The sequence below is a fragment of the Charadrius vociferus genome, unplaced genomic scaffold (genome assembly GCF_000708025.1).
Source record: "Charadrius vociferus isolate BGI_N301 unplaced genomic scaffold, ASM70802v2 scaffold355, whole genome shotgun sequence".
Classification (NCBI taxonomy): Eukaryota; Metazoa; Chordata; class Aves; order Charadriiformes; family Charadriidae; genus Charadrius; species Charadrius vociferus.
Window position 1 is genome coordinate 772,368 of NW_009648451.1, and position 12,926 is coordinate 785,293.

Consider the following 12,926-nt stretch of genomic DNA (forward strand, 5'->3'; position numbering starts at 1 on the left):
GCAGTTGTCAGCAATACTTTAGGTATAGAATAAAGACAAAGTGAAGAGAATCAAGTAGTTCTGCAGTCATATACAGTGAGTTAAAGATCAGCCCTCAGCTAATGTGTAGAGTGCTGATGAGAGTTTCCCCACTGGCACTCGCTAATGACTCAAACAGCTGAATCAGCAGTAAACTTCAGTAGTAAATTCAGTTTGAAGAAAGGCAACACAAACACTGTGTCAGCCTTTAGTTAACTGCAATATTATTACCTCAGGAGGCTGTCTGTCATGTCATGATTAATGTTGGCTCAGGCAGGCCTGATCAAGCGCTCCAGCAGCCTTTGAAAGCTATGCCCAGCTGGAGAGGCAACAGTTCAGGTACCTTGACTCCAGCTAAGGCTTAAGCCCGAGACAGTCACTAAGTATCAAGACAGACCCATCTATCTCTATTGACTTTCCCTTGCCACAAAAAGGAAGTAGAACCTATCTCTTGTAATCCCATTAGAAAAAAGACTGTAGAAGGCCAAGTGGGGTTTTTGGTTTTGTTTTTTCAAAAGGAAAAAAAGTGTATAAAAAAAAATAAACCTGTAAGGGAAAGCTTTTGTTTTAAGGGCTGGTGATCATTAGTGTGTAGTACTAAAGCTGAGGAGTTTAATTCATTAGAAAAGTATGAATTTTTAGATTAAGGTGACTATTAGAATTTTAACTGCACGTTCAAACAAGACTTCAATTTTAACTGAGTTTTAAGTTGGTGAATAGAATGGCTTGTTACATTGTCCTTCAAGACTTTGAAGTGACTAGAATAAACAGTATTTCTTTCCTAGGAAGTGGGGAAAGAAAGCAGGAAAGCTTTTCAACTCCTGGGAAGGTCAACAATTGATAAAGCTGATTCAGAAATGGTTTAAGAAACTACACCTGAGTGAAGCTGTTCAAAAATAGTTTAGCTCACAGCATTAATTCCAGTTATTTTGCCTAATCTTGCCACGCATTATTTTAAATTGAATTAGTTTTTAATATCTCCTACTCTTCAGCTAAGACTAGGCTTAATACTTCAGATTCAAATTCCTTTTCCTGAACTCTTGCTTTTTACGTAGGCTGTTTGGAGTTGTTAGCGGTGCACATCACCTTAACCTATTTTACAGTTTGGTATGTTCTCATCTCTTCTGACAAGAGCAATCACAGAGCGTGATTGAACTATGAATGAACTGCAAACTGTGATACTGGTTAATCAAGGAATAACCAAGTACTAGTTTTTAATATTAAACTCTGCAGCATAAACAAGAGACTTGTCAAATTTCTAAGCAGATTCTTTTTCTGTACCTAGCCTGGCTCAAATAGAATGCTGTAGTAAGAGGAAGCAACACCAGCATGATAGTATCTTTCCTTCTTAATGTCTGTTTTGATACAGACAGTTGCTTCTCTGTGCTGCTGGCCTATACTCTTTTGAAATAAAAGCTAACAGACAGTAAAATGGAAAATTTATTAGTGCAAGTTGGTCACTCAGTTTCTTCCAACAAGTACATAATAGCATCCCATGCTTAATACGTTATAAACAAACCTGTTCTAAGTTAAGAAAAGTTCAGCCTGTCTTGAAGTAACAATGTGTTACATATTGTCATCATCTGATTCATCTTCCTCTTTCAAAGATTCCTATTGAAAAAAATAATTAAAAAATAGTTTAGCAGTTGTTTTATAGTATGGCCTATAATAAGCAATATTAGTTTTGCTGTAGCTTTACAATACTCTTAATATGTCCAAAGCCTTGCATTCAGCAGGCTAGTTCATATCTTAGGAGGTAATACTGAACACCATCATTACTTTTAATACAAAAGCAAGGCTGTTAAATGCTGGAAGTCTAACCTTCTCCAGACGGTTCTCTCTAAAAACTGTTCGAGGCAACACGACTTACTACCTACTCACTTACACCATTTTGAAGAGTTAATATTTACTTTTGAAGGAGAAACACGCCACCTGTGCAAGGCTGCTGAATTACACTTGTTGAAAGTAAGATCCAGTGCTGGATTACACTGTAAGCTTCACTGTTCTCCCTTCAGAATAACATCAGCTAATGCTCAAGTGATGTGTGTTGTAACTATACGTTTTCCAGCCATGACAACAGTAGAAGCCTAATTTTCAGTTAGTTCCTTCTAATCTAGGCTTGATTGTTAAGTGAAGCACTGAAACACCGCCAAAGTTGGACCTTACCTTGGCATATTTTTCTGCTTCTTCCCTGATGTCTTTGGGAACAATTTCATGTTTTCCATTGGTTACTGCCAATAAAAAGAATACATCTTAAGTAGAATTCAAAACAAAGACCTTGACATACAGAGTGAAGTTAAGAAGCAATGTTTTAAGTTAAAGAAAGTTATGTTTTGTGTAGTGCTTATAGAAATTACAGAAATGCATTACTTTCTCCAACCCAGCTGAGTTCCAGCTCAAAAGCTTTATCCTTTACTTCATCGTGAACTATGTAGATTCTGGAAGGAACACAGAAAGCACAGATTAGAACAGATTAATCAATGGGCTAAAGATACTTTCTTCCTTTCACAGATTTCTTCTGTTGAAATACTCTTCTTATGGTTAACAGAAGCTTTCCCCATGCCCTCTCCCCTGCCCACACACACAAAAACACGAGAGAATTTTCCAGGCTTAATTGCTAGTACAACAATACATTAAAATGATTACAGCTAAGATGCAGGCTGAGATGTTCAAGTTATCCTAATCAGAACATTAGGATTCAAATACTGCAGAACCAAGGCTGCGTCATTATTGCCTGCTTCTGCTAGATTAGTTGTAATAGTTAGGAGCATCCTGTATTTCTCCTGTAAATCTTATTTCAGTTTACATTTAAGACTAAATCCCAACGCTATAGTATCTTGTATCTAATTAGAAGCCTGTACATAGATCTCCATATATACTGCCGTGCTTATGGGAAACACGACAGTAATCAGAATTTAAGCTACAAGTGGTATTACAGCATACACAGTACCAGCCAGGTTAGTAAAATCACTCCTTAGTCTGTGGGATAAAAATCTTGTGCTGTAATAGCAATACTGATTTGACTACATCACAGTATTCAGTCCTCAGTGGCAGAACATGTAAACAACTCTTGAGTTGAGACATACACTCAAAACAATAGAACTTACAATAACCTGTGGCTTCACTTGTTGAGAAGGTTGTATTCCTTAGTTTGTTTCAGAAAGCATTAATAAGTCAAAAGCTGAAAAATACCAGCTATTTCTAGCCGACATAGAAAGCCTGGAGATAGTGGAGGAAGGAAGGATACCTTCAGCGCCACACAAAGTACTTCCAATTAAAGTTTGATAGAAGTATTGTGAAACTAATATAGAGAACAAAGTTAACATTGGTGTCCAGGGAAATATCTCTATCTTCTTACGTTCTTCTGACACCATTCTGTCACTGTTAGACTGGACTTACTGATCATTGCCTAAGATGATCTATAGGCCCTTCTTATGTGTTCAGCTGGGTACAAGCCTTTTGCAACAACGTGTTCCATTACAAGCTCTTGAACAAATCATTACTCCAGACTCTGGCTAGTATTTTAGGGTTAAAAAAAAAAAAAAAAAAGAAAAAATTATTAAAGTCTTTGCTATCTTGCTAAATGCTACTAAGGAGCTGAACTTGAGCTAAAAAACAGAATTATATCTAGAGCTGCTGTTTGCAGCTGAGGCAGAATTAAACAACAGAAGCCTTTTCATCATTTGAAAATCCATGCCTTACTTGTGCCATAACTGCTTTGAGGTCCTTTCTAGGTACCAAGAACAGAGATCCTATAACTTTTTTTCCTCTAGCTGCTGCCATGACAGCCTCAGACACAAACTCTGAAATAAATTCCCATGCTGCAACACCAGTGATAGAAGCATATTTATTACTTCTTTATAACCTAAGCAACAGCCATAAAATGCTGGAGATGACAGTTTTGCAGCTGCAGATTCTTAAATTTGTGACAAACACAGAACAGTGTTCTTAAAGCATTAAAATGAAGTGTTGTAGATCCCTGAAAGGTTACTTCTATTTGCTTGAAGAAATACTAAATCCAAGTATTTTCAAGATAGTTTACTACTGGCCAATTCATGGTCTACCTAAAACATACTAGGAAGAGAAGACTTTCTGCTTTGTCCCTCACTAGTACATGACTTACTGAGTGGTACCTTTTTTCCCCCCTGTGAGTACACTATCCTCACATAAGAGTTTGTGGGATAGTATTAATAACTACAGTGATAATTCTATCACTTGTGTGTCGTCCTAAATTACATCAGTAAATTGCAAATTAAGTATTTCCGGTCTTTTTATGTGGTATCAAGCTTTACCGTTTAAATGAGACCAGCTATAGCCTACGTACATCTTTAAACAAGGAGTTATACTTTGCTTCCTTCCTAAGCACTTGAGTTTTTTCAGGCAAACAGGAAGGCTGGGTCAAAGACCTCAGCTCCATTTCTGAACTGCTACTTCATGTCTGAAGCATCAGTTTGTCGCTTAATCTGCATAGCAAAGTGCACAGCTCTTTCTTCAGAATTGGGACGCCAAGGAGTTTCCCCATCTGTCACCTGGTTTATGCATTTTAAAACCAGTGACTAAATTCAGACAGTTTAACATTTAATCCACTGGTGCTACAAGTTGCGTCGATAAAAAGTAGCATATGAAATCAAAAGGCATATTTTCCTTTGGTATTTTTCAGTACTGAGTAGCATATCCCATCTCACAAGGAGAGAAAAAAATGCTAATATCAGAAGATACTAGAGTCAGCACTCATCTAGTACAAATGGAACCTGGTACCCAATTTAAAAGGAACAGCTTCAGTTTGAAACCATAACAAGCTCACCAGTACCAATTTTGTTGAGTTGGAAAAACAGGTTGGAGACTTACATTTTTGCAACCTCTTTAACAACATCACGGCAGGTCATGTCCTTCATCTGTAGACAAAAAAATACACAGCTTCAGAGAATATACTGTTTTCCATTTACACTAGGCCAGAACACAAGCGGCTACATACGTGCCTAATGAGCCTACTGTTTAGGAGTGATAAAAGTGACAAAAAGTTAAGAGAAGAACCAAAATTATTGTCTATGATGTGTCTTTCAGCCTGCTATATGCAAGTCATTCTTCCAGTGAAGAATTTTACTATTGAAAGATTCTGTGAAAACACTGTTACGTGGAAACTTCCCCAGTTTAAAGCGTTCATCATCTGGAAGCTTAGAAGCTGAACCTTAGTATTCTGAAAGCTTGATTTATTCTTACATGCTTTATGATCAACTGACATAAACTAACCACATGTACAGTATGGGGGAAGCAACATATTTTTTACATATAATACCGATATTCTTTCTAGATAGTATAATAATACTTTTGCTCTTAGCAACACTTCAGGCAAGCAATTTTGACTTTTAAGTAATGCCCTACGAAGACAGACGAGAATATTATTCCACTGTTAACAACCAACTGCACGCCTGAGCAAGGTATCAGCATCTCATTTTATATTTTCTCACTGTTACATCAGTCTTCTGACAGTTTCACAGCTAATCAAAACAAAGTCTCATGCCAATTTCCATGACATAATAAACTTATGTTTTGTAGGCCAAATCTCTTGCCCCTCAACTCTTCTGGACTACGAAATAGTAATATATACATTTCATTAATGCAGGTTTGAAATAAGATTACCCTCATTTCCTTTCTCAAGGTTTCATTTGCACAAACCAGGTGGACATCAGCCTTTGATACTGCACTCACAAATATGCACCTGTCGTTATTCATTGGAACCAACAGGATTATCAGTCACAAAATACAGTCCAATACATTACACATTTTACTGACACTTCCCCTAGCATAAAATGATTTTCAAGTTCAAGATAAGTTACAATTTCTTACTTTCCCTATTATTTACACCGAGCTCAGAATATAATGCATTAGTTATATACATTTTACTATCTCTGTTTGATTCTCAAAATGTTTTCAAAACCATAGTATGGAAGCTAGTTATGAGACACCGGTGAAGGAATTAAGATGATAACAGTCCTTTGTTCACATGGAACGTCACAACACTTTCTGGGGTGAAGCACACACCCACAGAAGCAATGGGCCAGAGAAAAAATGCCCATGTCTGGTCAGACAAACATGACATCTCAGTCCCATCCCAAGAAGTTTCCTAAAGAGATAAAGACCCACTGCTCCAGCCCTTAGATTTCCGACACTTAATCTGTAACACACGCAGCACTGGCTGCTGTGTACAAATATAACTTATGTCACTTGAGCATTTACATTGCTATGTGCATTTATCCCTACAAAGTTAGTCACAAAATAGGAAAACGCAAAAGTCTGCCACTATCACACATACTTAGAAGAGAGAAAACTGAAGTACATGTATTTTTTGCCATTACCCTTTTCCCACCCCACGTGTGTTAATTCTGCAGGCAGTAAGAGTAAACACCGTAACAGTTTATCACAGGAGTTAATTACGATTATGTCCGTATATAAAAAGTTGTACTTAGCATCAGAGCTGCATGAGAAGCACTGTAGAAGAGATCAAGAGATTCAATTACTCTCCACGCAACTATGAGTTTTCCCACAGCTGAAGATATCAGACATTTGACTAAGATGCAACAGATCTGATCAATGCAGTGTTTCCTGCTTGCGCCCTCAGGTACGTGAGGGTTTCACATGCTATCTCCCCTCCCAGATTATTTGCTCTGCAGTACCTGTAAGGCGGGTTTAAAGTTCTGACTACCTGCTTGCCTCTTACTTTCCACCTTTAGTCTCTTCTTCCTTAGGAACAAATCTTAGTTGACAGGCTACTGTAGGCAGTATCACTCCACAAAAGCTTTTGTACTTCTGTCATTTTCCCATTTCAGTTTTGTCAAAATTAACTCTGACCTGGAAACCTGCCCAGTCTACAGTTAACAAAAACCAACAGCATGCAAGACTGGACTTGCTTCACATTGCTGTGACAACATCATACGCGTTACTGAAGACATTCTGCAAACAAGCCATTAAACAATGCAGTTAGGCCATATGGCACACCACTGTTCCCATGTACTGAATTTTACGGGCTCTACTGTGAAGTTCAAGCTATACACAAACTTATTAGCTGTACAAAAATCAGTCAATGTAACAGAAGTTTTTGAATATCCCAGCACTGCATAAACTAATTTTTTGAGGGTAGATTACGTGTTACCCAACATATCATCTTTCTGCCAATTTGCACACGTGGAAATTGAAATTATGATTTCTCAGATGCCACAATTCCAGTATAAAGATCAGATGATCTTGTAGGTTTCTTACTTTTAATTTGGTACTCAAGCATCTGACCAAATTCAAGACCAAATGAATCAAGTTCAGGAACATTTTAATTTTTCCTGTAATTTTTCAGTTATGATGCTACAGCACCATAAACAGACTATTCTTAAAAGCATGAAAACTGTATGAACTCTGAACCTTTCCATGAACAGCTGTGATGTACTTCTGCAGACCAAAACCATAAATAAGATGCAAGCAGAGTAAAAAGTAAGAATTACATGAGACAGACCAGGAGTAGGGTTGTCTCATGTTAATTGCCTCCAATTCCAGGGGTAGAAATAGTAAAACAAAAGAGAAGGACAGGCGTCCTTTAGTATTCTAACGTAGTTCTAAATGAGCTTAAGGCACACTTCAGTACATTTCAGTAGTCTTCTCTGCACAGACTAGTTTTACACAGCCAACCGTTTGCATGCTCATTCAGAAGGCTACACAATAACTTCTCCGTGTGCACTCACAGAACTTTTCTTGTAACACTTCACAAGTTATAGTACTGTGCAAGCAGGAAGTGCTGAACAGTAACAGCTCTTTTTGGTAACAATGATGGTGTGGAAGAGTACAACTATATGGCAGTGTTCACAACAGTGAAGTCCTTTTCATTAGACATGTAAAGATGTTTTGAAAGGTATGTTAGAGTCAGCAGCAACAAGCTACTTGAACAGATCTTTTGAAAAAAGGCAGTATCTCAGCACTGGCCAGCTGGGAAACACCGTCTTACCTGGCAAGGACTTTATTTTTGCCATTACATTTTCAGAGTCATAATATTCCACAGGTGCAGCATTCTCCAGTTCCACTCATTGTTCTTATCAAGACCGGATTTTTCAACTTTTTTTTTTTAACAAAAGGATCCTCTAAAATCTTTGGTAAAAAATAGGTATACCAGCCTGTACAATGCTGCCCTAAGGTTTTCATTCACAACTAAAAGTTAGTTATGCTTTTATATTCACTCAATTACTTTGCTCGCTGGCATGCATGGGAGTGTATGTTTATGCTTCCTCTTTCAAACTCATACTCCCTATGAACTACCCATTGCCCAGGGGCAAGACTTGCAAAATACTGCCATTATAGAGGCTAAATCATCTCCTGGAATGCACAAGGAAATATTCCATCTGCTTCTCCAGTATTTTATATTTCAGGCATTCAAAAAGGTACCATAATAAGCTGGAATATTTGTCTTGAAACAGCACCACAGAAATGTAACATCATACCTGAAGTTTTTCTATCTCTGTTTTTGCAGCCTGCCTGGCTTTACCAATGGCACACCCCCAATAACCCTAAAAAAAAAAAAAGAAACAAAAAATATGCAAATGTAAATAAATACTAAGCCCTTTGCAGTTCTTACTGTCACTTAGCATATGACAACCCTCACCCTACTCACATAGGAAGAAGGCTAATATACAGTAAACCTTGGCATTGTTACCTCTCGGGGCACATTCCCAAATTGTTGAATAGAACCCAATTACTAGGTTAAGTACTACCACTGTTGATAGAAAACAGAAGTGCTCAGTAGTTCCTGGACAGAAACATAACTGCTCAATTTGTTACTACAGTAAATTGAAGAGCAAACCAGAATTAGAGAAGTTCACCTACCACGAAACTGTATTGAAGGGCAAACACATAAAAATTAAGCACTTCTATTTCCCTCAACAGCTATGGTATTGGATATATTGAACAAAAATTTAAAAAAATCAGGACAATATGAGTTTGTATTGTTCTGTATGTAATACACAGCTGAAGAAGCAGCACTAACAACAATTAACAAAAGTATCTATTTTGATTTGACTTGTTATTAGCAGCCATTGTCAAAGTAACAGCCCTCTCATCTGAAATATTTTGTGAATGGGGCCTCACTACAATACTTGCCCTTTTTGGGCAGTGGATGGGACTTTTCATTGGATATATTCAGGTGGAATGAACTGCCAAATTTGTGACAGACAAGCTTTAAAACTAATTTCTCTGAGACTGTACTTCTAAGAAATACACAATGTGTGTTCAACAAGGACGTGCAAAACCCAGATCTGTTCATTTTAAGCAGTGATTCACCAGAGATGCTCCAAGACAAAAAGAGAAAAAAATAATGGCTCTTTTAGAACAACACTTACTATTTTCCTAAGTAGGAACTTTTAGGAGGGGAACTTATGCCAAGATGGAAATATTTGTGACACACTCACGTATGAAACTCCTGATGGATCAATCATGTACAGTTGTGCACCATCATCATCATCATAGGACCCCAACATGAAACTGGGGGGGAAAATGTGAAATTAGAAACATTTCTAATTCTGTGTGAGTTGGCAGAAGAAACTACACCAACTCAGGCTTCCTACATTCTTCTCCTATCCTGCTAGATTCCATTAAGCAATTTGTCTGAACAGTTTAGTATTACCATGACAGCCCAGCACCTGCAAGTTGCCAGAAGCAAGTTTCACTTATCTGTAAGGAGACAGCAGATCTCAGTTTAGTAGTCCCTTTGTACTAGAACTGCATAGTAGTTGTAACCTACTCTTTAGCTACCAGGACAAGCAGGATGATTGCCGAGCAAGGTTCTGCTTTTGTCACTGTCACAAATTTAACAGCATCAAATTTTCGACTTTAAAATTCAGGGACAAACTGGCAATCTATGTAGAAGCTTGGCATACTGTTATGCAAATGTGAATTCTTCACCTCAGGTTTTGCACACACACACAAAAAGGGAGGAGAATGTGTTTATGAGACGACTTGTAGGTTACTAATTCCAAATTTAAAAAAGACCTCAGACAACCTAAGTAAATCCAGTGACTGTGAAACAACAGATTCTGACAAATAGTGTATGTCTGAAAAACTTACCTGCAACCAAAAGGTCTGACAGCACTGTATAGCGTGTATGCATGCACATACATAGCGACTCTGTCTGCAAGATGCTAGGCAGAAAAAGAAAAAAAAACAAACCTGAAACCTTTATTTACAGGTGTAAGTGATCTTCAAGTAACAGAATTTAACTCTCCACAACAAGAATAATAAAGTCAGAAAACCCAAGTGAACTGTGCTAATTTCTTACCTTCAGTGGAATATCATAGCCATAGTTAGATCTAAAGTTAGAAGCCTCTTCTCTAGCTATGTCTGCTAAAGAACGAGCATCTGCCAGAAGTCCCGCTACTGCCTGAAATAAGAATTGTCATCAGCGAGGCCAAACATACCTTACAATAACTTAATAAAATTAATGGACAAAAGTCTAATTATGTGACTTAAGCAAGATCTTTACTGAATTCTACATACTACTACAAGTGAACTCAAACTATCCATCTGCTAGCAAGCTCAAAATATGTCAATATGATTATATATTAACATCGAATATAATTTTTCTCTAAGAAAATCAACAACCAAAATGATCTTCATGTTAAATAGCGTCTTATGATTTGCCACGACTAAACTAACCCACACAATATATATAATATATATTCAACAGATAGCTTCAAGCATTTCTGTCACACGGTAACCACTACTTGATATCACCCTGACATCGCTATTAGGGATTAGCCAGTAATCCATACACCAGTCTTTAAAGAATTCATCTGACTCCCACACTCTTGAGAAGAGAATCTTGTATGCAGCATGTTTTCTCCTTAAAACACCTTATTTGTTAACTGTGTAAAAAAGCACCACTTTAGCACTTGTGTTTATATTTACATTCAAGTTTGAACAACTGGAATGCTGAAAAGCATTTCAAAAAAATTTATAACAGCCTCAAAATATGTATATCTTCCATTATAAATTTGAATTTTATTTATGTATGTGTGTGCAATCAAGACTAAATTACAGAGAACAGTAAAAAAGACCCACTGGCATTTCTGACTCTGTACACAGAAACATTAACATTAGTTTCTTAATCTACTTACTGTTGATTCTCTAATTCATAGATTTCTATTTTTGAGGGGGGTCCCTTTCAATTTATGAAAACCCTAAAATTAAATAGCACCTTACCATTCCAACATGTCGATCAACATTAAAGAGACGTTTATTGGAACCCTCTTCATAAAGCTTGGACAGAACTAGTTTTTCTACTCCAAAGACAACACCATCTTTGCATCTTATCCCAATTGCTGTACTGAAAGACAAGATAAATGTAAGTTTTTCACACAAAACTGTAGTGTAAAATACATAACAGAGAATTAATAAAATACAAGCAACAATGACATAATTTCCCCAGAAGCAGATTTGTTACAACTCCACTTCAGCATTGAAGACAACAAGGAGGGGGGGAAAAAAGCCAAAGCTCCCTAAACCCACAAACATTTCTTAAACAAAGGAGGATGGGGCTGCCAAAAGTCCCTACCCAAATTGTTTTAAATAGATTATATGCAGTGGTGGCATTGTTTGAAGCTGTTGCATAGCCGCTGCCCTGTCACCAAGCTGAACGATAGTAGTGTGAAAACCACAGACTGTTTAAACTCTTCTTTAGGTAAATTCACTGTTGATCTAGGAGATGCAACAACTCTTTCTCTAACCCTCAAAAAGTGCATCATCAGGCATAGATTACCAGCCATGGCATACACAAAATACTTCACTAATCATTATTGGCAGCCTGTAGCTACGATCAGACACTTGGAAGATCCAGTCCATGCCTTGCTAATCAGTCATCTTGCTGCCGCCAGAGCACAGTCAGTATTTTCACTTTATAGCATTCCTTTGCATATACTCAAGGGCAGACAGATACTTGCAGAGAAGCTGACGTAGCTTTAGCAGAACTTGTATGTTCTCAGTTTCCTGAGGAATGCATATGAAGTTATTACAAATTTATGAGGCCCTGAGCATGAGTCTTCCAGTGCCTCAATTCACATCCATAAAATGGGCTTTTAGATACCACTACAGCAGCTCTACTACTGTAACAGTTAAGCACCTTACACATAGTAATGAGACCTTCAATCAGATTTTTCCCTAAAGCATAAAATTTTTATTGCCTCAAGCACACAAAAGTAAGTTTACTGCCTTCCAGTGCGCTCTCCACAACATAACTGTTTCTAGCAAGCAAAAGTGATTATACTTTTGCACTTAATTTGAAGCCTCCTAAAACAAACCTAGGGACATAGTTGCTCAAAACTAATTTTAACATAATTTTATCTGCAATGCCATCATGCTTGTCTAGTCCAATTACCCTGCTTTAAAAAAGGCCAGCCAACATACAGAGATGCAGATATTTGTATCTTACCTACTATTCTCCACAGCTTTCATAGCATATTCAACTTGAAATACTCTGCCATCTGGAGAAAACGTGGAAGCTGACAGGTCGTACTAAAGTAAAAAAACCAACTATTCAGAAAAAAACCCCTTTATATCCCAGTATTTTCATAAGAAGTTTATTTACATAAAAAAGCAAAACTGTCACCCACATGACATCTCTGACTATGAAGTACCAGAAGCAGGCTGCCCCCTTACATAAGATGAGAGAACAGCAGCAAACACATACTAAATACTACAAGAAGTCATCACATCAGTGCTGGATATACCCACACTTCAAATCCGGTCAATCCAGACATTGCACAGGCCTGAAATCACCGTGCATTATGCAATACTTAAAACCTGTGGGAACTTTCTCTGTGCCTTTTAAATTTATTTTATAATTTTTGAAAAAAAAAAAAAAAAAGAAGATATTTAATAGCAGG

At 37.3% G+C, this 12,926-nt stretch overlaps 1 protein-coding gene across 1 annotated transcript in view; it reads right to left on the reverse strand.

Moving 5' to 3' along the window:
- Window positions 1–1,440: 1,440 nt before the first annotated feature.
- PSMA3 (proteasome (prosome, macropain) subunit, alpha type, 3) overlaps window positions 1,441–12,926 on the reverse strand; it is a 12,442-nt gene continuing 956 nt past the window's right edge. Inside the window, exons 2-11 of the mRNA XM_009885591.1 lie at window positions 12,473–12,555; window positions 11,248–11,371; window positions 10,325–10,426; window positions 10,114–10,187; window positions 9,459–9,531; window positions 8,496–8,561; window positions 4,867–4,913; window positions 2,389–2,456; window positions 2,185–2,249; window positions 1,441–1,629 (exon numbers count right to left, since the gene is read on the reverse strand). Coding sequence (XP_009883893.1) covers window positions 1,585–1,629; window positions 2,185–2,249; window positions 2,389–2,456; window positions 4,867–4,913; window positions 8,496–8,561; window positions 9,459–9,531; window positions 10,114–10,187; window positions 10,325–10,426; window positions 11,248–11,371; window positions 12,473–12,555 — 747 coding nt within the window. The 3' untranslated portion in view covers window positions 1,441–1,584. The remainder of the gene's footprint in view (window positions 1,630–2,184; window positions 2,250–2,388; window positions 2,457–4,866; window positions 4,914–8,495; window positions 8,562–9,458; window positions 9,532–10,113; window positions 10,188–10,324; window positions 10,427–11,247; window positions 11,372–12,472; window positions 12,556–12,926) is intronic.